This window comes from Cylas formicarius, unplaced genomic scaffold (assembly GCF_029955315.1).
Source record: "Cylas formicarius isolate icCylForm1 unplaced genomic scaffold, icCylForm1.1 PGA_scaffold_4__25_contigs__length_36172078, whole genome shotgun sequence".
Taxonomy (NCBI): Eukaryota; Metazoa; Arthropoda; class Insecta; order Coleoptera; family Brentidae; genus Cylas; species Cylas formicarius.
In genome coordinates, this window is record NW_026844334.1 from 15,470,002 (window position 1) to 15,496,626 (window position 26,625).

Sequence of the window (26,625 nt, forward strand, 5' to 3'; positions counted from 1 at the left end):
TGTTTTTATAATAAGCAACTTAAGGATGCTAAAATGATTCGAGCTGTTTTCTTTCCCACATAGAAGACAAAATTTAATTAATGTGTCGGCTCCAAAAATTTAGCCTGAAATTTAAATTGATTGTAATTACTTTGTATTTAAAAAAATATATTCGAAATAGGCTATTTTACATTAGTATGTGGATAAAATTAAAGAATTGTTCTCCAAATATGTAAAATGTGAAAAAAAAGCTAAAAAGTGAATTTTATATAAGTTCTATTTTCTTATTATCGTTTTAATGAAGTGTATTTTTTAGAAATAACAAGCTCCATTAGACGCATTAATCGCAAATAATAGAGAGGTTTTAATTTAATACCAAAATTTATCAACTTATCAAACTTTTCTTTGGTAATCAACTTATGCAAAACTTTAGCAATTTCCCATAATTTGGCAAACTTTATTTTAAAGGTTGCCAAAAAGTTTCTAAAGAGGATTATGCGAGTCAACGTTGTCATTGTGGATTATTATTTGAACGGGACTTAATGTTTGTATTTATATAAAATAATGATTTGAGTTGATTTGCCTCTGCAACAAGATTTTAATATAAAAGAAGAATGTGTAAAAAATATCATAGCATCCTCTATCCTTTGTTTTCTTTTAAAGCAAACGCTTCTTGATGGATTCACACAAGTTTCAATTTATTGTCAGTTTTTTCATACCTATAGCAGTTTTTGGAATATTTAAATGTTTAACAAAGCAATGGAAAGGCTGTGCTGTGATTTATATTTTAATTTTGGTTTTTGATTTCAGTAACATTTCGTATCACTTTAAAGTTGTAGGATGATGTATTTGTTCTATTACCTTTTTTATATTTTTCTTTAACACTCAGTGTGGAATGGCCATGCGGAGCCTTATGTAAACTTGAAAAATATGCCCCTAAATTTTTGATAATCTTTTAAATTCTGAAATTATGTTAGCATTAACCAAACAAATGAACAAACTATAAAACGATCTGTGTTATATTTTTGTAGCGTTAAGTGCAGACTATTCACCCTGCAATCAAAAAAATTTATCTCAAGTACATGGGGAAGGTCGTCTGCTGCTCTGAGATTACGTGAACTCGTAAAATGTGCGTTCCAAATTTTGCCAACCGACGCAACTTGCTTGCGTGAATGGTAACGTAATAACTAGACCGCGTTCTTTGGTGAAGGTATTTTGCAATTTAAAAAGTTTCAATGGCTCTATAACATCGAGTGGACTCGACAATTATAATTAGGGAATTTAATTTAAAGAAGAGCAAGCTGGCTTTGTTTATTCCAGTCAGAGCACTTTTTCAATGACGTCACGTATGACGTAATCAAAAATGATCCGTATGTCTTAGATATTTTGCTACGATTTTTAGAAAACTGATGAATTAGATAAAAATATCATGCTATGACGTAACTGCACAATTGCTCTGACTGGACTTTAACATGTTTAAACATTTTCATGTTTGGCGATCCAATACAATTTCAGAATATAGCTGTATTTTTTATATCCTATTATATACATGGAATATGGTTACACAAACGGCGTTGTGCGATAATAATATCGATAAAGTAAGTAATTCTGTTTATATTGTAGTGTACTAGGCCACAAATGAATTTACTATTTATTAACCAACTTTTTAAAATGAGACACGCAGTAGTTTTGCATATATCTGTTATTCTTAGAAGTAACCAAAATTTTGCTTTAAACCGAAAAGAAAACTATTTCACTGACAATGAATACACTAAGAATGATTTTAAGATTGCACGGAAAAATTCGAAAAATATATTTAGAAAATATTTATGCGATTAAAATGTCAATTATTTAAAAAAAAGTTTCCCATTGTCCATTTGTCGTAAATATCTAGTCCTAAAAAATTTTTTTTGGTTTTCAATTTATTTTCCTTTATTTCTTGATGGAAATGTAAAAGGACCGGACTTCTGGGCATAAATAAACAAAATTACACCGCTGTATTAAAAAATATGATTAGCTACAAACGCCCAAAACAGAGACGTGAAACGTAATTTTAGTAATGGCACATTTTCAAAATGATATTTTTCCAGATATCGACATCATTAAAAAAAAACAGTTGGCTGATGCCGCACTGAGTTTAATTAAAATCACCCCGTTGGCAGCTTTGAGGCAGACGTTCTGCTCTGGAGTTTAATTGGTGATCTGTTGGGGTCTATTTCAAAAACGTTGTTAGCCTCTGTCAATTGGCTCAGAGAGTATGACAAAAAAAAGTATTATTGATTATTATTATTATTATTATTATTTGTACCAGTCAATTACCATTTTCTACTAAGCTAATTATACATACTCTATTATTGCAAGAAAATTGTTTTTGAAAATTACCCATTTTTTAACACAATGGAATAAAATAATTTATTGATCTTTGTTGCAACTTAGTCCATATATACAAACCAACACCTATAAACAGGTAGAACAAAACAACAAAAGAATAAATTTTTAACAATACAATTGTGTAAGGCATATTATACGGGATTTGGATAAACTGACAATATTTGACGTGCTATATACACGTTAAGTAAATAAAATTAGTTTTAGATAAAATATTTTTGCAATTTGTTCCTAAACATGCTTCTGTACCATATCGTGCAAATCAAACGGCTTTGATCTATTTTTTTAACATTGCCAATTAGCAATACGCTATACCGGGTGACACAAGAAAGTGGGAACACTCTATAACTTTTAAACTGCTTAAGATAGCGATTTGAAATTTGGTAGGGTTAATACAGGTTGAATGTCCAATTTTTTGACAATATGTAGTCAATGGTTGCACTTCCGGTTTGAGCGGAAACGACAGTAACTTTCGAATTTTAAATGTCACAACTTATATTTTTTGCATTTTTGGATACAAGAGATCATTCTACGTAGGATAGGATTTGTTTCCTCTTTTTTTTGTTTTTTTTTTAATTTTTATTTAATTTTTGAAAATTGTGTCTAACAGGCTGTGAGCATCATAAAAACGATTTACTGAGTCACCTGATCATTTGAAAAATTATTAATGAAACTTTTCTTCACTTGTTTAATGGCAAATAGCATTTAATGTAATGAACTATTTATTTTTTAGGATTTTGAAAATTGTGTTGTCAAAATGTTGCAAAAAAAGTACCGGTTTTATAAAGTTTTTGTTCCCATTAGAATGCTGTTTGAAAAAACTAGGTTGTCCAAAAAAATTAATAGCATATTACATTAAATAATATTACGTTAATAATATAAACAGTGACCTACGTGCTCTCAGTGATATTTCTAGTAAGCACGGTCTGTTACTTAACGAAAATAAGACGCAACTCATAATTTTTGGTAAAGATAAAGGAAAAATAATTAGTCTAGACGCTGCCAAAATTTACTTAAATGACCTTCTCTTACGGCCGATTGCCGAATGCAAAAATCTGGATCTGCATTTGGATAATAATCTGCGTTGTGAAGGTCACGTAGCATCATTGATCCAGAAATCGTTTTACAAGCTTGGGATTCTCTACTGTAATAAAGATATTCTGGACACAGCAATTAAGTTAAAACTTACCGATTCCTTAATTCTCTCCGCACTTTCATACTGTATGGTAGTTTACTGGCCTGCCCTACTTCAAAAGGACAAGGTTAGTCTTCAGCGTCTTCAGAATGTCTGTCTTAGATTCTCATACAATATTCGTAAATTTGATCATATATCTACCAGCCTAGAGGATTCTCGCTGGCTAACATTAGACGAACGTTTTAAGTCGCAGCTTTTAGTCTTAATTAAAAAGTAATATCTCTCCAACGTCCGACGTATCTTTTTGACAAACTTACTCGTGGATCAGATACTCATTCGGTTAATTCTCGCCATAGGAGGCTGTTTAACGTGACCAAACAAATACTTCAGCACAGTTTCAGCGCAGTTTCACGTACAATGCTATCACGGCTTACAACAAACTTCCTCTCCAACTGAGATGAATCACCTCACTAATTTCATTCAAACAAAAACTTAAGCAATACATTTATCATAATAGAGACCTATCATAAAACTAGTAACTATCAAATTGTATATATGTATTTATTTTTTGAATTCACTCAAGCAGTGTCTACCATTTTGAATGAATGTCTATATAATGTATATGCTATATTTTATTTTGTGTCATATACTCGTTTTAGGGGGATGCCTGAGAGCAACTATGTTAGACAAGTAAAGAAAAGTTTCATTTACAATTTTTCTCATGATCAAGTGACCCGGTAAATAGTATTTATGATGGTCATAGCTTCCCAGAAACAATTTTAAAAAATTAAATAAAAATTTACAAAAACAACAAAAAAAAAAGAAAAAACCGTCCTATCCTACGTAGAATGATTTCCTGAATCCAAAAATTCAGAAGAATATAGGTTGTCAAATTTAAAATTCGAAAGTTACTGTCGTTTCCGCTCAAACTGGAAGTGCATCCATTGACTACATATTGTCAAAAAATTGGACATTCCCCCTATATCAACCCTTCCAAATCGCTATCTCAAGCCGCTTAAAACTTCTAAAGTGTTCTCACTTTTCTGTGTCACTGGATATATGGGTATTATGCTTTTAATTTGAAAACTGTTTGCAAAGCTAGATTGATTTATATTTTGTTAATCCCATTATTAGCACCAACATTAAAATTCGATATAATTTTGGGTGGGCGTCGTCGTCAGTGCACCCACGAAAAGTTCAAATCAATTTTATTCAAGGTATTGCTACTTATTGGGTAAGCGGAAGTCTACACAGTAAACTGGATAATCCTGCTAGTAATTTATTTTTTTAGGCAATAACCGCAAGGTATTGTTATTTCACGTACTGCTTACCGACTGCTAATAAAACAATATCAATTTCTTAAATACAAAATATAATAAATAAAAATAAATATAAATTTCTTTTATACCTAGTTGAAAAATATTGTTTTGGGGCTGCTCTCCAAGAAGATGGCGTATGTTAATAAAATATTTTTTAAAATTTGGTTTCGAAATATATCATGTATTTGCAAAAAGTTCGAATTTGCTATTAAAATTCTTGCACCTAATGCCCGCATTCTGCTAATTGTTACACAGCTAACACATTTAATATTGAAAATAGTATAACATAAATAAATAATTTTTTATAAATTGAAAGCTATGCATAAATAAAACTATTAAATCAGTATGTCCTTTCAAGAAGTTTTAAAGTTCTTTTTCATTATGCTATCGAATATGAATTACATCTTCATTAATACTGGCCAGGTATGCCACATGAGAATTTTTCTGATATAGCCATAGATATGGGGAAATGTAAATATTTTCAGCAATTTCTCTTAATTTATTTTCTTAACACGATTTTTTCTCTTTTCTATAATTATTGGTTCCGTCTACTCACACAATATTCATATTGAAAGAAGTTAAATTAAAAGTGAAAAATTTTCTATAACAGTTGGTTCCGAAATATTATTTTATACAGTATTGGTAACTAATATGCATATATTTTTCAGCTCAATTAATTCACGGGTCGAATAGTAAAACTTAAGTAATTAACTACGCTTGTCATTTTCCGCTTTGTAAGCAATGTTCCCTTTTGTTGGGATTTTCAATTTTTGCTAATAAAATTTGTAAGGTACTGCTAAAAATTAGAAAATTTTAAAGACTTTTTGCATATTCCGAAACTTATGTTTTAGGTAAATAGCTCGAAAAACTTTTTTCCATGCAAACTTTTACGAGTTGCGAGTTGGCCATGCCAGTCTCTGAATTTTAAATATTTCTAATGTGCCCAAAACATTTATCGAATATCATCAACAACTTTAATGCACACACTGTGTAATTACATTCTCCGGAAAAATCATATTTGTTTTTTTAGCATCATACTTCATCATCATACTTGGACAAAACTAAATGCTTTTTTTTATTTCACTTTTCTATGTGCGTATCATAGGTTATAATTATTTTCCTCAAGCATATTTTAAAAAAGGGAACTAGATCGAAGTTAACTAACAAAAAGAGCAAAGAAACCGCAAAATTATTGCAGAACTGTATTTTAAAAAAATAAATAACATTACACATTTGTACAAATATAGTCAGTCGGAATTTAATGATATACGTGAGACGCTAGAGGGGCAGAATATGCGTGAACTGCGGGCGCCACTGGAGACGCGTAGGCTACGGGTGCGTGGACCGCATGCGCCACGGGCGCTGCGTACGCCACTGGTGTTGCTAATTTTGCTACGGCCGGGGCTGCTACTACCGCCTTAGCGACGAGAGGTTCCTTGTGTACGACAGCGTTGAAGCCGTTAACAGGGTCCGCGGTATATTCGACGGTTCTTTTGGTGCCATCAGGGTCCACCACAGAGTAGGCTCCCTGAACGCTATCACCGTTGCGACTCTCGAACTAAAAATAAAATAAAATATTGTGTCGTTACAAACATTCAAACAAAAAAATCAAAATTAGGAAATATAACAAAACTAGAAATCGCGCAGAATTTATTCGACGTTTCGGAAAGTGTCAAGTTTTTGGGCGCTTTTGTTGATGCAAATTTGGACTGGACATTTCATATAAATCACTTACTAAACAAACTAAATTCAATATGTTATGGAATTAGAGTTCTTGGCAAGTATTTAGATAATAAAACCTTAAAAATAGTTTATTTTGGAAACTTCGAACCTGTACTTAAATATAATATTCTGGGGGCGTCACATCACAGAAAAAAACAATTAGAGTGTTTATGAAAATGGACAGAATTCAATCGTGTCGAAATGTCTTTAGAGAGATGGACGTAGAAATTTAAACCTTTTTCACCATATAGAGAACCCAGGGCGGATAGTTTTAACTACCCGTTACACCTCCTTCAGATTACTGAAACAGGCTTGGAATATATGTGTGTTAAGCTTTACAATAAGTTACCACTGCATATTAAACGGATTGAGAGTCAACGTTTGTTCAAGACGAAAATTAAACAGTTGTTAATCCAGTTAGAACCTTATTGTCTTAATGACTACCTTAATATGTAATATGTAATAGGATACTTAATTTATTTGTCACAGACTTATGTTTGACGTCATTTCACTTTGTTATAATATGTAACAAATTTGAAATAAATATTATTCAAAGTCTAATTTAATTGAGGGTTAATGAATGATGATAATCAATAATAAAAAATACCTAGTTTCAATGTTAAAAGGTTAAAGAATTGTGCAGTACATAGCACTCGTCATCAGCATATCCATATTACAATACAAGAAAAAGATGTTTCATTATTAGCTTGCACAGAGGAATGAGGAATATCCCTTCAATATATAACAAATTGCTCAAACGATTTTCTGGATCGAATACTTCCGGTTACCAATTTAAATAGAGCCAGGTGACCGTACAAAGGTCTCTTTTATGGATATTACAGACCCTGTTACGACGGTGCACAGCAAACTGACGTTCGATATTCAATCTCCTTTACTTTTAGTATTAACTCTATGAACTAAATTCGGTGTTGTGCTTATGTGAAAAGCTTACAGCTACATCGTGCAACAAAGAGATTAAACTTTTCCTGGACTTTATAGTGGAAAATCTTCATGTTCGAGAACAGAGTCTCTGGCGAGATTAATGGTGTGTTGTCTCAGATTTCCACAGATTATAAGGAAAGGTGTGGTGTATAAAATTGGATACCCAGAACTTGTGAGGTAAACATTAATATACTTAAATGTTTAACTTTATTTAACGAGGTATTATTTATAAAATTATTTAATTTAATTATTTAATATGGATGTAGTTAAAACAGCGGTTTTTAAATTTTATTAAACAGCAATCGGAAGTATTTTCGGGAGCTGATCGTAAATTTAGGTAAATTAATTGGTTTCGATTTGATTTTAACGGTCGAAGTGGTTTCGTCGAACAAAAAACCAACAAACAACCTTGGGCGTGGCAAGGTTGCCAATTACGATTTCTCATCGTACTACATATAAAAAAACGCGGTCCCGGAACCTAGCCGTCCTTTTGGTCAATAACCACATTGGTTTTGCAAGTGAAATATATTTTCGAGTTGAAAAAATCATTAAGCGTCATGATTTCTACCTAAATTAATGGATTACATTTATGTAACTGGAGGCAATATTCTATTATATATACCATATAATTAAACAAAATAAACTTACTTTGAATTTTACCAATTCATCATTTAATTACTGTCAGACCACGCTTCCTGTTTGTATCTTAATAAAATGATTTTAATATAATTCCAATTTTAATCGATTACCTCTCTTTTTAATTTTACACCTGTAAAATTAACTACTGTAATTATTGGAGTTGTTAAGTCTAAGAATGTTAGTAGATAGGGATCAATTATAACTTCAACTACCTGACTCTTGCTGTCTCCGGTTAAGCTGTCTTGAACATCGTATCCATAGGAGTATTGCGGATTGTGGTCGTAGTCTTCAGCTACCGCAGCTTTGGCAACTGGCGCGGCGTATGCGAGCGGAGCTGCCACTTTAGCAACGGGGGCGGTATGGTAAGCAACCGGTGCTGCGCGGTAAGCAAGTGGAGCTGCTTGGTAGGCAACGGGTGCCGCGTGGTACGCCAGTGGAGCTGCCGCCAATGGCGCTACTCCAGCTTTGGCAACCGCTGCTATAGCGGATACTAACAAAAGCTGCAAAGAAATATATGAATAAATAAATAGAACGCATTTAATCCGAAAGTAAGGCAAAAACTAAAAAACCATCTAATTCAAGCCAGAACAATTCAAGAGAAAAGAAATCTGCATCTCAACTCGATACCCTAGAGCAGTAAGTAAAATGTACTTTTACATAATACAGTGCATATTTACATCAGGGGAATGAGAGAAGCAGCATTATGTTGTTTTGTAACGTCTTGTTATTTTTATTTTACGTTATTTTGTTTTATGACCTGCATTTTTGCTTAATTTTTTTCATTTCATGCAAACATTTTGATTCTAAGTGATTAACTTCTTAATTTTTCTATCATGAAAATTATTTTCTCTGTGTATCACTAAAATCAAATCATTGTTAGATAAGTCGCACACACGGAAATAGTAGCTGTTCAATTATTTTCGGACGAGTAATTGCATTTTTAAAATCACGCAAAACGAAAATAATTTCAAAAATACGTCATTTACGGCGGTAGTGTTTGCGTGTGCGAGTGGACTTTTTTTTTTAATTTGCTTATTGACCATTTCATCATTGCGAAACGGGGCAGGTCGACGAGACCCAGCTAAAGTGCATTTGCGCAGGACCCTTTTTTGGAGTGGGTAAACAAGGAATTTTTATATCAAGCCGCTTCATATTCCGTCGGTGGCAAATATTTACCGAAGCATTTTTTACACCGCGAATTTTTCTATTGCGTGTATATGCAATTTAAAATTGCGTCTTTTTCTGTCGCAAGAACTGCGCTGCAGGCGGTTTAAATCAATCTTATATTAATATCAATATTTATCATTTGGCATTAAATTGGCTTTAGAGAAAAGAAAATATTCGCTAAACAAGAAAATGCTCATTTGTTATATCGATTTTGTCTTACGTTCAATGGGGGAATTAATGGAGGAGTTTCCAACTTTTCCTTTAGGCCGTATCATTTTGCTTCTTTTAAAAAATCGCAATTTATATAATTAGTACTGTGTTCTTTTAGGATAAAGTTCACCATTAAATTAGAAAAAAAGTCTGTTGAAAAAGATGTGTCCCAAGTGTACGTGGAAACTAAACAGGTTTACCATTTTTTTTTTAATTGTTAGAAATCAAAAAACCCTAAAATGCCATTAAAAAATGTTCGCCAAAGACACAATGAAAAACATTAATCTAGTTTTTAAGTCTCCTTCGAAGGCCGGTTTAATAAAATAGAGGTTGGCTCTTATATGAATTAATTTTTAACATTATTAATTTAACTATTAATTAATTAATTAATTTTTAAAATTAGTGGTGGTTTCAGCGCGGAAAAATAATAAGTCTCGCACATTTCTTAAGCTTTGTACGAAAACGCCCTAATCTATTGTTATCGGGATAGGTTGCAATTAAATTTTAATAACAGCACTGCCTCTGATGTACTGATGTATATTTCGTATTGAAGGTTGAATTTATTTAAATTACTTCCTTAACAATATTAATTACTACTTCTATTTCTAGATCGTTTAGAAAATGTGCATTTTTTGCGCTTCCAATTAAGGCGACTCTCAATGTATGTACAGGGTGCACGAGGAATACACATTGGAAACCATGGACATATTTTATTTTTCAGAATTCCCACAAAAGACATTTGAATAAAGACACTTTTTGAAAAATATCCTTTTTATAGAGCAGTTTTAATTAAATTTTCGTTCTAAAATTAATAACTCTCAAAATGGCGAAAATTCGTTATTCAGACATTTGGGTGAACATTTAACTACCACTAAATATTCATTTTGCTTACCTTGTACATATTAAATGTTGGTTATGTATTACGTGCAAGTTGAATACTGTGCATGTGTCGAGGTGGCGATCTCTTTTTATATTAAACAGTCTTCCTCCGGTTTTAGGCCACCCATTGTAGTTGGACGAACTTGAAAGAAATTTCGAAAGAACCGGACCTGTAGGATATTGTCATCTCATTAATCTAATAATGTTAACAAGTTTTGTCATTATCTCACGTTTATGGAATAACTCGTCGTTTGCAGTTAATACATTTATAATTATTTGCACGCTAAATAATGATTGATTTTATACAAAATGTATGAATGATGCGCTAGTTTTCCCAGTTGCATTTCAATCACTTTATTACTGTTCCACTATGAAATTTTGCGCGTACTTTTCCTCATTTAATTAAATTATCATATACTTAAATTTTCCCTGGATAAATAAATATACAGGCCATTATTTCATTCTAAGAGAACAACAGCATCGGTGCGTCAACTCAATCTAGCGGAAAACAGTAGATGAACCCCCACAAATATAAATAATCTTGTAAACTATGATTAATATACAGGGTGCTCCTTGATGGTAGTGAAAGCGATAATTTTTAAGCTCATTTTAGAAAGATTGGGGCAGAAAATGTAGAAAGATCTAGAATTACATCTTAAATCATATTAAAAAAAGATTTTTTTACTTAAAATGAATTTAAGAATTACCCTCTTCAATGTTGACACACCGTTAACATCCTGTCAAATAAAATGTTGCAATATATACAATGATTTTCCAATCCTGTGTGTCCCTAAGAGGACATTCTAGAATATCAGTGTAGTTATTTTTCGCGGTATAACCTTTGAAGTTACCTTTTTTCAGGCGGGTTTGGATCCCATTCCATTTTTTCTTTTAATAATTTCCATTTTTAACTATAACCGTTTTTCAAGTATCATAGTTTTCTTTCCGTAAAAGAGTATCACTTATACATCATTTATTTTCTGGCTCTTATGGTTACAACTCGTACGAAAATGTCCTAAATTCTTGACGTTATCTTTTCTTTCAGATTTAAGATTATGTCAGACATTAAAGCAATTAACTGAAATAAGTCGTTCGTATTTTATGCAACGGAGGTAGAGTAAGTGACCTTTCCATACTGGTTATAAAATATTATTACGAATTTGGTCCAAATGAGCAAAGGTTTTGTTGTTATTATTATGATTATGACTCGCGGTAAATAATTATTTACGTATTTGCAGTCTGGGTTAACAAAACAACGGCCGCCACATAATATTGTGAGCTGCAGTTTCGGGTAAACATTGAAGCATAGTTATTTACTTTCGGGGTAAAGCTTGCCCAGTCATATATTAAATATGCGGCTGCTTAACTAAATGCATTATTAAATTTTTCCTCGGTCAAGGTTATATACAAAAAGAAGTTTAATTATGTTTCAAGTAAATGTATTTTTGTTACCAAGCGGAGGCCGCTTTGTTTCTTGATACTGTGAAATTTTTATTTCTCAAAATAATATAAGTTTGAGAAAATACGTTAGAGGTTAGACTCTGGACTCCGCAACACCCCAAAAGGTAATCAGAACTCGGTGGTTACATTAAAAATAGACCTGATCAGCAAGGAATACTCTGAATAGCTATTCGAAAGGTCTCAGCAGATATGGCGAAGTAAAGGATACAACCAACTGAGAAAGAAGATATGAAACAATCAGCATCCTTTATATTGGAAGATTGTCAGAAAAAGTTCAATGCATCGCTATCGGTCGAATATCAAAACGATTGTCAGATATGACGATACACCCCACCGTTCCCTCACTAATACAAGACTTGCTAAGCAAAAAGACACCAAGAACTCAATATATATACCCATATACATACCCATAGGTATATGTATACCCATAGGAACAACGAGGCGAAACAACAATGTCTTAGATGGCGTAACATATATCAGAAAATCAACAAAATGTGGGAGATCCAGGGCTATAACTTCCATTTTCGGCATTTTCAGCTATGTACAGGATGTGTCAATTATGGCCAAAAAATAAAAAATATCCTGAAAATTCGTAGGCAAATGATTAGCAGTAAACAAAACAACAAAAACAACTTCGCTATCACTACTTCACACAGTAGCAATCAGCGGTCGCATCAAAATATTCTCTTGATAAGGTTCGGAGATACATACAGACCAACGGAAACCTTAAGAAATAATTTGATTGAAGAGAATATAAGTCCAAACAAGTAGTTTTAGGAACTCGTTCTCTAGATCTTTGAAACAAATATTGCATAATCAGGTTATCAAGTAATTGAAAATATTGTGTTCAAATCTTCAACATTTTCCTAGATGAAAGAAGAATATTAAAACGCGTCATACCATTTTTGCACAGTCTACACCATACGTATCCACTAGTCGTTACATTTCTTATTAACTTTGCATGCGAATTTTTCCTAAAACGGAAATGAAATTGCTCGCGTCGAGATTTGCCGCCGTTATTTAAGTACATTATTTTCGTATTTCTCATTTTTCATGCATAAACCTCCTCTCTCTCTCCCACCTGAAGGGTTCGCATCGCTTACTTATTTTTATGCTTATTAAGCGGGAAGGTTTTTACGATGAAACGAAAATTACTTTTGTCTAGTCGAAAGCTTACCCAGAGAACGTAACCGCTTTTGCTATAATCATTGCTTGAAAGGTTATTTCTCCAAATAACGTTGATACAATTGTTAAGGAATTGTTTAATTTTTGTCTTTCTCATTGTTTCGTCGAAGTGAATTATTTGCCGGGCAAGTGTTGTACGAGCTGCCACGAGACACAGATTCATAAAAACAATTATTTATACTATTTACAAATCTTCTGAATTCCTCCTGTGTACGTTGTTGATGAATAGCTGCTGACAAATATTAATATTTTAATTAGATTTTTTTCTTGGTTTGGAAAGGAAATTTGCCCCAAACCGAAACTAGAGAAATTCCTTAAAAAACATATGCCATCTAAACTATCACCAATAACAAAAAGGCAATGGCAATCGATAAATATACTGTAATTTCACAATTTACCCACTTCTTATTACCTACGCCAATAAGCAAGGATATGTTAATAAACTTTTTTAACGTAAACATATCTAACAGAACTTGAAGCTTTCGCGAAGACAATAAATCCTTCAGCACTAAAAAAGGCTGCACTGTTGGGAATATTGGTCTCTGACAAATTTTCTAAGTTAACATGTGTATTCTGTGAGTGTGTGCTGATGTCTCTGAGAGCTTGCCTTATTGATATATCAGTTTTAGCACGCAGTACTTACAGCGGTTTATTTCGAAAAATAGGTTTTGACAAACAGTATTGCCAAGAATCTTCGAACTTTTTATTATTGAATACATTACAGCATGAATTACTGTACTATTACTCCGTATGGGAACGTTAGTCTTTCCGGAACCTTTCGATACTGAATAATTATTTTAGCGCCTTCAGCCTATTTCTAAAAGCGGTAGGATTCTATGTCCAGGTCATAGTGCGTTCAGCATTCTGACAGATCATTCTTACCTCTAATGTCTATGGATATAGATAGATGTTGATGCAAAATGTGATAGTAATAAAGATTTTGTTCAAATTCAGAAGTGCCACATCTAAACCACTGAAAAATTATGATGTGTTCAAAAAGTAAAGTGACTTTTGTAATTGGGCTACATAAATTCGATCTTCGATATGTCCCTAATATATGTTCACAGGTACGGCACGTTTACCTTTTTGTGTTAGACTTGTTTTATGTGCTCGGCGATTTTCTGCTGTCAAAAGAAATGGAACAAAGAAACACTTAAAATGTTGAGCAAAAAAAAAGTTTATAAGCGGTACAATCTGTTCCAAGATGGCCGAGAAGACGCCGATTACGAACATCGCTCTGGACGAACCAGCATTTCAATAATTGATGCAAGCGTCGAAGAAGTGAAACGTATGGTGTTGAAAAATCCTCGAATCACTATTAGAGAAGTGGCTGAAGACGTCAGCATCTCTATTGGCCCGTACAATGCATTTTTTCCGAAGTTTTGGGGACGAAATGTGTAACAGCAAAATTTGTTCCGAAACTGCTGTTTAACGACGTCAATGATGATCGTGATATATTCAAAAATGTCATAAGTGGTGACGAATCATGGGTATATAATTATGATACCGAAACCAAAGCCTAGTCGTTTCAGTGGAAGAACCCAGAATCGTCAAGATTTAAAAAAGCTCGCCACCAAAGTTCATTATTGTCATCGCGATTTTGCTACTAAAACCTTAATATAAGAAATGGATAATAACTCTTTTTATATTGCGGTATATGTTTCATATGATGCCACAGCTAAAAAGTATAAACGTAAATGTCGAAGAATTGCATTTAATTCTATCCATTCGGGAAAGCTTTGGGAGTTTTTCAAACCAATGGCAATTACACCTAATGAGCATTTTCGAATGCCAATTAATTAAGTTTCTTTTGATCAGAAGCTTCAATCCAACTCAGCATCGATGTGCGGTAGATGCATACATGTATATAGATTAGTGCGTGATTCGATTTCAATTTCCGATTAAATGAAATGAACCTAAAAGTCATCACAGCGGTTGCTTCAATTATTTTTATTAACAACTTAAATACAAATTCAGTCTCCACGCTGTACAGTAATATACATATTTGATATTAGTGTAAAATGGCGGCAGGTTGGACTTTGGCTACGGGAATGGGCGCCACTTTGGCTATCGCGGGTGCTGCGATGACCGCTTGGGCCGCGATGGGTTCCTTGCGCACCACCGCGTTGAAACCGTTGATTGGATCGGCCGTGTAGTCCACGATGCGCCTAGTGCCGTCAGGGTCGTTCAGGGCGTAACTGCCCTGGACCTGGAAATAAGTTTTTATCAGTCTACAAATATATATTTTAAAGGGAATTAAACCAGTTAGTTTTGATGGAATGGTATTACAGGTCGCTCTATTGAAGAACAAAGTGTTGCTTTTATATTTCAGTGTTCAACTACTGGCGACAACTTGGAGTGAAGTGAAGGAATTATACATTTTTGAATACGGGATGTTGAACCGAATGGGTGCTTTGCGAGTTACGTCAGGCAGATATAAGGTTAAAGATCATTAAAGGAAAACTTAGTTAATGGTCTGCTCAACCCTCAACACAACGTTGCGAGGTGATGTTCTAAAGTAAACTTAAGTTTAAACAAAGAAACTGCCAAATGGTGTTGACTTTACTTGAACATTTTATAGCTAGTTATGAGTCTCGTAATTCGAAGGAACGAAATGTTAAAGTATCATCGTAGTTATAACTTCGAGTGTAAAATGTAAACATTAAATCCTAGCAGAACAGAATCGCTTGATTTAATTATCGACAAAATTTGGCGAAGTTTAGTCTTAGGAACTTTACGCTGCTCGCTAAATGTAGGAAACGGCTCATTATCTAACACCACTCCAAAACGTAAAACGCTTAATTTCGGGTTTAACGTATGATTTGTATAGTAGGACCATATTATAACGGACGTAGTCAAATCATGAAAAGCTAAAAAATAAAAATTAAAGTCTACAAGTTAAACACAATTGTAGACAGGCGGTTTTTTTATTTTTGCTATTTAATAATATGCGTAAAAACTTAATAAACCTACATCTAACATTTATGGGCGACTTAAATGAGTATTTGTTCACGAAAAGAATGTTTAAATGAGTTATTTATCTCGATTAAATTGTAGGATGTATTAACACGGCATTTGAGCATCTAATAGAAAATTGAAGTAATTTTGGTTGTAGTTTACCAAACACAGAGAAGATTTTCCTGCCTTTAAAATATGTCGATTTTCTTGAATGGCTCAACCACTGGGAGATAATTGCAAATCCATACAAATGGTAGTAATTTTATATTTGTATAGCGTGTCCTATTAAATTGGCATCATACCCGAAAAGCGTTGTTATTTAAAGTTCGCACATGGTTTACACTTTTGAATATCACTATAACATATACAATTTGCTGAGATGTATTTAAGGAATATACAAAAAAATGAATTTTACGAATGTAAGGGAAAAATTTCATTTTCGAAAATATTTACAATTGTTTTTGAGAACAGTTTTTCATAATTAATTACTATTGCCAGATATTCAATCTCTCTTTGTTAGCGCCGATAATTTATGCTTTCTTTTGTATTCAGGGAATATGACGAAAGGATAATTAAATGTCTAGCAGTGTAGCAGAAGGAGGCTTTAGTAAACTGAAATAATTAGTGTTCGAGATGGTCAATTGACTATTTCTTAATTGACTAAATTGACTAGTCATATTCTATCAATTTTTTTTAAATAAGATCTTTCAATTGTAGAGCGACAAGCGAACGGATGATATCCCGGAATATAGTGTCATCAAATATATATATATATATATATATATATATATATATATATATATATATATATATATATATATGATGACACTATATTCCGGGATATCATCCGTTCGCTCGTTGAACTCCGACTGGAATCCTGCATCCGACTGGAATCCTGCAAATCTTGCATCCGACTGGAATCCTGCAGACGTTTCGCCAAAATCTCACTTGGCATCTTCAATGCTCGCGCTCCGAAAACACTTCGAACAGTGTTCGAAGTGTTTTCGGAGCGCGAGCATTGAAGATGCCAAGTGAGATTTTGGCGAAACGTCTGCAGGATTCCAGTCGGATGCAAGATTTGCAGGATTCCAGTCGGATGCAGGATTCCAGTCGGAGTTCAACGAGCGAACGGATGATATCCCGGAATATAGTGTCATCACATTTTTCCATCCGTGAATCAATACGTGAGGATATATATATATATATATATATATATATATATATATATATATATATATATATATATATATATATTCAATTATAAACATTTATTTGTTTATAACGATTCTTCATACTTTGCTCTTGCTTTCATACAGAACTTTCTAATAACACATTGACAAAGAATAAGTTTTTTTCCTAGACTAGTTACAAAAAAGGTTCCCATATGGTGGCCACTTAATTAGATACTATATGTTTATTTTGGCGATACATAAGCAACTTTCTAAAGTGATCTACGGTTTTTCTAACAATTTGAAACAAATATACCTACTGTATTTATAAGAATGGAGAATCGTTTTGCGCTACGTTTTCCCAGTGAATGTCTAGTTCCTGCAGGAGTAATAGCTAGGAAACGGCTACACAAATTTCACATTACTGCTTCAGCCACCAGAGAACGCCCTAATTCCAAGCGGTTCGCCTAACGACGAATATTACCGCTAATTATACCCTTCCGGATTTTCGTCGCATTCTGGAGCACACATTTATATCACTCGAGAGTTAAGAGAGAACTTTCCATTTTAAAATTACTAATAAGCTCGGAATTTTGCGAGATAGGTACACAGGCAGATCGAGATCAATATGGCTACATTTTGCAAGTTCGTAATGCTGCGAGTATTAGAGTTGTTTATGATAGTAATAATCATTATTGGAACTAGTTATAGATTTAGTTAAAGAACCGTGCAAAATTGCAAAAAAAAAACAATTTTCGTTTTAAAGTCCTTTGTATTGATTATTTGTTTGTCTCAAAATAAGACAACAATATTTTTCAGTACCTATTGTAATGTTTAGTATTTATGGATAGTATATAGGGTATTATACTATAAAAGTGTGGTGGTTTTCAATATACAGGGTATCGAAGTTTTATTTCTATATTTATTGTTTGTCCATAATTTTGCTCTCTACATACCTTTTCTCGCTCTCAGAGGCTTATAACTTCTTCTACTACCCTGTGTTATATTCGACTAATTCATTTTACTGTTTTCCACTCAAAATTTATTAAAAAAATTATTTTCTAACCAAAAATATAACACAGGCGCATACAAAGTCATGGTCCTTTGAAAGTGAGAAACGACATGAAGGTAGCCCTGCAAGTAAAACCTAATTAAGAAAAAAATCAATTTTTTCATGTGAAAAAAAATCTCCACATTTCGTTCAAAAGTCGGCAAGAAATTATACAGAAAAACAAAAATTAAAATAAAATTTGGCCACCCTGCATCTCGAAATCATAGCATGGTAGACCCCACGTTTATGGTAACTTTTTACCTTAAAAATATTTGAGAAAAAATTATATGATATTATTAAAAAACACTGACATTATATTCAATTTAATTACTGTAGCCATTCCGAGAATTCAAATTTTCTGCAAAGACATTATTTTCTGCCTTCTCCTATTTCTTCGAATTTCTAAATGAAACAAATTAGGATATACGTTTATATGGACTTTTTACAAAAAATTTGGTTTAATGTCCCGAAAAACTTGGTCAATATCAGTCTCGACATTGATGAGCTCTTTTTACCCTTTTTTCTTTTTTAATGATCAGTCCTTAAAATTGTCTAGGTTTTTAGACTCACCGAAGATGACTTTCGCTGTTTTTATATAAAACTATTTACCCCCATTTAACCTCTCTGAGCATTTTTTTTGTTATATATAAGTTTCCACGTACGGTATCTCCATTTCTTGTCTCGCTTTGGCTCTTCACGTCTCCGGTGATGCTGTCGTTGATATCGTATCCGAAAGAGTATTGGGGGTTGGGGTCGAAATCTTCGGTTGCTACAGGGGCCGCTTTAAGTACAGCTGGCGTTGCGTACGTCTTCAGCAAGGCTGGGGTTGCAATGGGTGCTGGTGCGTGGTAAGCGATTTGAGCAGCTGGAGCATGGTAGGCTATTTGAGTCGCAGGGGCGTGGTAGGCGATAGGCGCGGCCCGGAGAATTGGGGCTGGGGCAGGATGAATAATCTGCTGGGGGGCTAAGTGGAGTGATGGGGCGGCATATCTGAAATTAAATATTGCAAGATCATATTACTAAAGCAAACAAAATTGGCATTAACGATATCTTCATTTTGCGTAACGTTATTTTTTGATTATGTTTTTATAGGACATTACATTTTTAGCATCTTGCTTAAAAATTATCATGTTGTATAAGTTGATATAATAAAGAAATAAGTAAAATAACGTGAAGGTAATAAAAAAAACACCAACTAACCAGCTCTCAACTGTGTATTGTGAAAACTTCATTGTCGAAATGGCAATAATGACCTAATATTTTTTCTGGAAAGCACGGACACACAAATTAGCTTTCTTTAAAGAAACCAAATCCAAAAAGGAAATTAAAGCATTTTAAAATTGCTTCGGTTTTGTTTAAACAACTTTTAAAACCGCTAAGGGAATTTAAGACGCCTTAACCGTTCCATTTTATAGAGAATTTACGACGCCATAAAAGCAAAACTTCGGTAGATGCCACAACCGCAAAACGATTAAACCGTTCTTTTCTGTATCTAATTTACAGTGATGGCGTCTAATTCTTTATTTGCGTGTACGGGAAATTCGGCAACAAAACAAACACATGAATCAGACATATAACCAGCAGTTATAAAATTTCTAATGCGTTCCCAAATAACTTCTTTATTTTTATTCAATTTTACATCATATTAGGGTCAGCAAGAGTGGTAATTTGCCACTTTTAATTTACGTGAAAACCGCAAATCGTGTTTGTAACGGTGCAAAGGAAACAATGCCCCATTCTGCCATTTCTATTCCATTATGCCCGCACATCTCTCTTCCCGTATTCGGAAGTTCTCTGAACAAAGACCAGTACAGTAAGTTTGTATTCGAATTAAATGAATGGTTATGCCATTTTAGGTTTCAATTCTGTCATGATTGCTAATAGTTATAGTTGCACCATTTCTTAATCTACAACGACAGAATCTGAGAGCACACTTTCGGTTTTGCTGAATTGAAGGTCGCACGCCTCAGTTTCACCAGATTCTCTGAACAGAACAGAACCGTAGTCCGATCCATATATTTAGCTTAGTTTCGAATCGCAGAAAAAGAATCACAAAAAAAAACTCCTTGGACATATCAAGATACGGTTTTCCCCGTTCAATTTATATTAAAACTCGAGCCTCACAATAGGGTTAATAAAGTTGTACGTATTCTGAAAGTGCATCAACCCATAGAAAACCGAAAACTGACAAAAATCATTTCATTTCGAAACCGACTTTTCGCGTAATTTAACCACAATATCCAAGCGGAAACAAATGTTTTATTCAGCGTCATTTCGCGTGTTAAAATGGAGTATCTGTGGCCGTTTTAATATTCAGCTTCGCCACCATAATATGTTTTCTGTTGTAATGCATAGAAAAGCGCGACGCTGCAGCGTCGGCTGTCGCTGCGTTAATTTGAATTTTCCTTGCAATTTCCAATATCGTAACAACATGTGCGCTGAAAATATTTCTGTATATTGTTAAAAGTTCCATGAAAATAAAGCACCGTCAAGGAAAAATGTGTGCACAATATTCAAGGTCTCTAAGATTTTAATATCCTAAAACACTTAAAAAAAATATTTTGTATTTTTGCACAGTGCAGGTATTTTTACACAGTGCGAAGGAACTGGAAAACAATTTATAAGAGATTAAAAAGTAGTCCCTAATTTCCTTGTTTTAATTGGTATATTTATGGTAGACACTGAAAATACTAAACTCATTAAATGTGTATATATTAGAAGAAAGAGGAACACACTATACAATATCTTATGAAAAGAAATATTCTTGCCGTAATTATATTTTGGATAATAGATTGATTATAAAGTCTCTAAAACACCTTTTTTTGATTTTAAGGGAACAAAATTATACTATTTGCAGATATAATAAGAAACTGATTTTTCCACAAAGCTTTCCGATACGGGGAGGAAAAATGAGGCCTCCGTATCGAAGATTTGATATCGGTTTGATATTTTATTAATTATTTTTTTTAAGGTCTAGAGGACAAGAATTTAAAATTATATTATCGACTCTCGACTTTTTCCATTGATGGTCAAGTTGCCATTTAATTTTTCATTTTGATAAATGAAAATTTATTCTCGAGTTATCATATGATTTAAAATTGTTTTATTAGATTTGTAATAAAAATTAAATTAAATTAAAGGTCTCCTCCGTGATTGATCCGTCAATTTTTTGACTTGTTTTAGATAGTTTTCTTTAGTTCGATCTCCATCCCTAAATAATAATAAAAACAACATCGTTATTACTAGGCATTTATTTCTCTAGTGCGATTCGCAATTTTATGTTTTGTTTTCAAATAGAAGAATCTAAATCCCATAAAGCAACAACTTTTTGGTACCCGAACAAGATTTGTGAAAAATAAAACGCTTAAAAATATTTGCTTCAGAGATATGAAAACTGCCTTGTCACACAGTGTGTATTTGGTTGCATCATTAATGGAGCGCCTGTTTAAAATGAGCCAATACAAAGAGTAGAAAAGGAAGAGTCGACTAGCGCCATGCAGCGATACTTTTTCATTCCCTTTATTTCGAATAGACAACCGGGTTTTGTTTTACACCAAGCTGAATAACTTTTAAAAGCCTGATAAAACGGTATTTTTCCCCAAGGAAATGCATAAAATCGTGACGCGGTAAACTCTTCAATTCGAATGTTTTTATTCCTCGAAATGTATTTATTCGAATGTTCTTGATTTTAAGAAAAGCTGTGCGTTGATTTGAAATGAAAACCAATATTTAAAAAGCGATTAGTGCTAAATTACGGATTCCATACCCGATATTATAGGGCAAATTTTATTTAGAATCAGTTAGATAGAATCGGATAGTAGATTGGGTTCTTTGTCTTACACGTTAATAATAACGTCATACAAATGTCATAAGAGACTGTGTTATATTACTTCTCAATGTTCCTACATGCTTGGATTTTGGGTTTGCTAAGGGTTATATTACATTACATAATATAGATATATTTTAACTATCCTTGACGATGATAATCTTGTATGTAGAATATCTACTGATAATTTCAAGCTGATGTTAATTAATAAATATTTTTTTAAATGGTAAATTCTTGTGATGCATACGGTTGCAGTTATGCCTATATTCAGCTAAAAAAAGTTTTTTTTGGTTGAGTAAAGCATTTACACGCATTGCATTTATCATGATTTCTTATAAATATAAAATAAATTAATATGATTGTAAGTATAAATAATGTTAATTTGATTTTATGATTTATGCGACATGATAATGGGTATATTTGTTCGTATTATTTAGAAATAAATAATAAATCAGTGTTTTCACATTCTATACCTAATACGTGTGTATTTTTGAAATAATAATAATACTGGACAATTTGTATGCGGTTTTTTTAGGTTCTTTAGGAAGTTAAAGTATTATAAATTTGATTTTTTACAAATATTAATATTTGTCGAACAATAACATAAATAATTTCGGCAAGAATGATATCGAAAAATAAAATATAGCATTCAAGAATCAAGAATCCCCAATACTTTTTCTATTATTATTATTTGTTTTTTCAATGGACATACCGGATTTGTGCTGTGGCAATTGGAGCTGCTGAATATGCTTGGGGTTGGGGCAAAAGGTAGCCCGCGTTGGCATAGACGATGAAACAAGCGAAAACCACAACTTTTCCAGCCATTTCTTGGTGTCTTTATTGACAAAATGCACTCAACTGGTACATGCCCCGAATGCAGCTCTTTATATAAGAATTCGGGGGTCATGTGGAATCCAAAATGAACGAGTTTTCGGTGCGTAAAGGTCAGCCCTAAATGACGTATTTTTATTTCGTTTCATATCTTCTCACCCGTAAACAGATCTAACACCAAACGGTTGTTCGCTGGACATTATTGATAGAAAGTGGAGTATTCAAATTGCTTTCCCTATTCAGATGCATTTAAAACGCGTCACCTAAGATTCCGTACTTAATGTGTTGTGGAAACCACAGCAAATATATTTTGAATTTGATAGACACTTGCCCATCATTACTAACAAAAGAGCCATCATGGTTTATATAGCGTTGGTGTAATATTAATAAGTAGTAACTATAATAACATCAAGGAGTTTGGCCACTGAAAAACCTGAAAAGACCGACTGCAAAATTAATGACAAAATCAATTAGAAATGGCATCTATTTAAATTGATAATTAAAATGAAAAAAATCTATAAAAGAGCATCTATCTTAGTTGACCAATCGATAACCCAACTGAAAAAAGGGGTTGTGGGAGATTAGATACGCAATAAAAACTTCAGTTCAAATACTTAACTGATGCTTTTATTGCTTTAATGTTACTTTGGTAAGTACATCGTAAGTTAACATTTTTTAGTACTAAATCCTTATATTAGCTGAGATGAATCAACTGAATTTTTTGACTTAAACTTAGATTTGCATTATTCTTTCTAATAGGCGCACGATTCAATCACAAAAGCATTTGCGCGCCCTTTAAGTTTTGGATTATACATTTCTCATCTATCTCTTTGGCGCTCAAAGTTTCCGTTTGCATAGTTTTCTACACATATGGACACACCGCGAAAAGTAAAATAAAACTTGTTGTAAAACCGACTGATATTAGTAACTCCAGAACATTCGCAATCTGCAATCGCAATCTGCCTTCATATAGGTCTTTAGAAAGGCTTTGGACAAACTTTGATAATTCCCCAACAAAATAGATCCACAGGAACGTGTCATTGTTTTGTGGCAATTCTCTCCTTTAATTTCCCTTTGGCCATTAAAGCACACGAATACATGTCGTATAAATTTCTCTAAGAGGTAAAATATTTGTCATCCAGGTCTTAAGCGCAATTACTTTCTTTATGTTTTAATAACTTCCCCGTATTAAATCTAATGGAGCATAAATAGTTGTAAATTTAATTTAAGAGATGAGCAAATTTTTTTAAATTTTCTATCTGACAGAAAAAGAATTTAATTTAGACAGATAAATAGCAAAGTCAAATTAGAAATTCATTACATATTTCTGCCATTTCTGCAAACGAAATTTTACGTATTTCAATTTTAAGCAACAAAATTTAGGTATACAGTTTTTTTTTTCTTCTGAATATATGATTCATTTTTTGTAGATTTTACCACACTTCCTACTTACTAAAAAAGTTAGTGTTACAACTTTCGTGAAAAAACGCAACTTGATGTTTGCAGGATGATTTTGAAGAAATAGTATTTTTAGACACCTTTTGTGGTTCGGTTCTTCGTTAACTTATCGAAAAGGTAAAAAGTGATGTGGACAGTTTTCTTCTAAAATTCACAAATTTTGATATAAACTACCAAAACGCAATATAATAATTTACAACGAAACGCTACTTACCTGTGTAAACATGTATGTGTACAATGTTCAATGCGTATATCCAATTTCTCATAACAAGGAAGAGCAGACAGAAACCAAAATAGTAATTACGAAATGTGGTGACACTGAGAAAACTAATATAATTTATATTAAGAAGACGGACATGGCCTACTGATTCAAAAATAGAAGTATATTGATCATATAGCCATTAAATAATATAGTACTGCAAAAATTGATACACCGCAGGTGGCATTGATGTTTTCGTAGAGAACGTAACCTGCACTTTGGGAATTTTATTTCTAAACAGCGCTTAACTCGTTTTTGCAAAACATTTAACATTAACATAGAGAAAAAACTGCCATAAAAATTTATTGTTGATCTGTCAGTGGCCGCAGTGGTTGTTGAATGCCTCAAGATTATTAAATAAAAGCGAGATTTCAAATCTCGAGCATAGCTGCTTCATAAGTTCGAATATTATCAGCATTGGCAACGCCTCTATATGTCTAGTAGCTATATGGTTCTTGTAGCTATATGGTATCTTGTTCTTCTTCTTCCTTGAGGCTTTTTCGAGGTCTATAAAACATACATATTTATTAATATTAGAATAATGCTTTATATAAAATATATAAAATTGATAAAAACATAAGTTTAGTTTGCATATGAAAATTTCTGAATTTCCGAGGAAAACTTACTGGATCCTACAAAAAAACTGAATGCAGACCACTTTTCAGCATTTTTACTAAATTTATTCAGCAGATTAGTTAAGCTTGCAAAGCTTAAGTGGTTACGTTTTACATTTTAGTTAATTAGTTTTAGTTGGGAATGAAGTAGTGTTGAGAACGGAAGCCAAAAGACTTTAATTTTGCGCTGTTCACAGTTACTATAAAACTCACTTAATAATGTTCTAATATTGTAACTGAGTCTGACTAGTCAACAAGTAAATAAATAAACATTGTAAAGTGATTGGAAGTGTTTCCAATCAACCAGTGTGTTTAAGAAAAAGGGGCCATATATATTTTTTGATTTTAAATTTTTAAAAAATGATCCGAAAAAGCGATGCAATTTCCAATACCCTTAGTGACACCTAAAGCTGAAGGAAAATATACAAAATAACTTGGTATGTAGGAAAGAATACCCATTAAAATTACATTAAATGGATAACCTTTTCCAAAATAATTTTTCTTCCAAAAAAATCTCACCTTTGCAAACCAAAATCAATACACTTTACCCGAAGAAACATCGGCACCGACTTCGTTATTGCAATTGCTACGAAATAGTTCTTCCACATACCTCGTGTTGGGATTTGCTGTCTCCGGTCAAACTATCTTGAACTTGATAACCGTAGTTGTACTGTGGGTGTGCATCGTACTCTTCCTGTACAATTTGTTTTACTGCCAATGGAGTAGCTACTTTAGCTACAGCGTAGGGTGACTCGTAGGGTCTGGCGAGATAGCCAGCGCTAGCTACTGCCAAGGCTCGCTATTTTAATTATTCTCGTTTTAATATCCAGTCGTTTATGTTATCCACTCTACACATTTCTCTCATGTTCTCGCTTCACTCCCCGTTCCATAACGTTTTTCCAGCAATTTTGCGTAATACTTTCATTTGGGTTGTTTGCATCGTCTGTTTAGTTTTTGTTGTGTTAGGTCATGTTTCTGGTGTGTACGTCATTATTGATCTAATCGTTGTTTTCCATTCCATTCTGATATAATTGTTTTCCCAAATGATTTAAGCATGCTGTTATCTTAGTTGCTTTGTTAGTTTGTTCACTTACTTCTGTTCCCAGATCACCATAACTTGAGATTTCTATACCCAGATAGTTAAATTTCATCTCCTGCTGAATAATTTTTCCGTCGACTACAAGCTTATACCTGATCGGCAATTTTTAAGTGGTCATACATTTTGTTTTAGAGGCATATATAATCATGTTAAGTGATTTAGTTGTTTGGTTAAATAATTGTAATAATGTTTTTAGGTCGTCTTCGTTTTCTGCCACCCTACTCCCTTGATTGTTAAAGAGAAGGGTTCCCTTCTTGGCTTGAACTTTGTTGCTCGAATATATATTTTCGATATATACAGTGTGTCCAAGATAAGGATGCACAGCATGGGGATC

General features: G+C 33.1%; 2 protein-coding genes across 10 annotated transcripts in view; one reads left to right on the forward strand and one right to left on the reverse strand.

The window, feature by feature from the left end:
* LOC132700633 (disks large 1 tumor suppressor protein) overlaps positions 1-26,625 on the forward strand; it is a 413,177-nt gene that overhangs the window by 217,143 nt on the left and 169,409 nt on the right. The window lies entirely within an intron of this gene.
* Positions 6,021-22,878, reverse strand: LOC132700780 (cuticle protein-like). Its single transcript, XM_060668307.1, has 5 exons — positions 22,743-22,878; positions 18,867-19,194; positions 15,047-15,235; positions 8,337-8,624; positions 6,021-6,379 (listed from the first exon to the last, which is right to left on the reverse strand). The coding sequence occupies exons 1-5, from the start codon at positions 22,853-22,855 to the stop codon at positions 6,080-6,082; spliced, it is 1,218 nt and encodes a 405-aa protein (XP_060524290.1). The 5' UTR covers positions 22,856-22,878; the 3' UTR covers positions 6,021-6,079.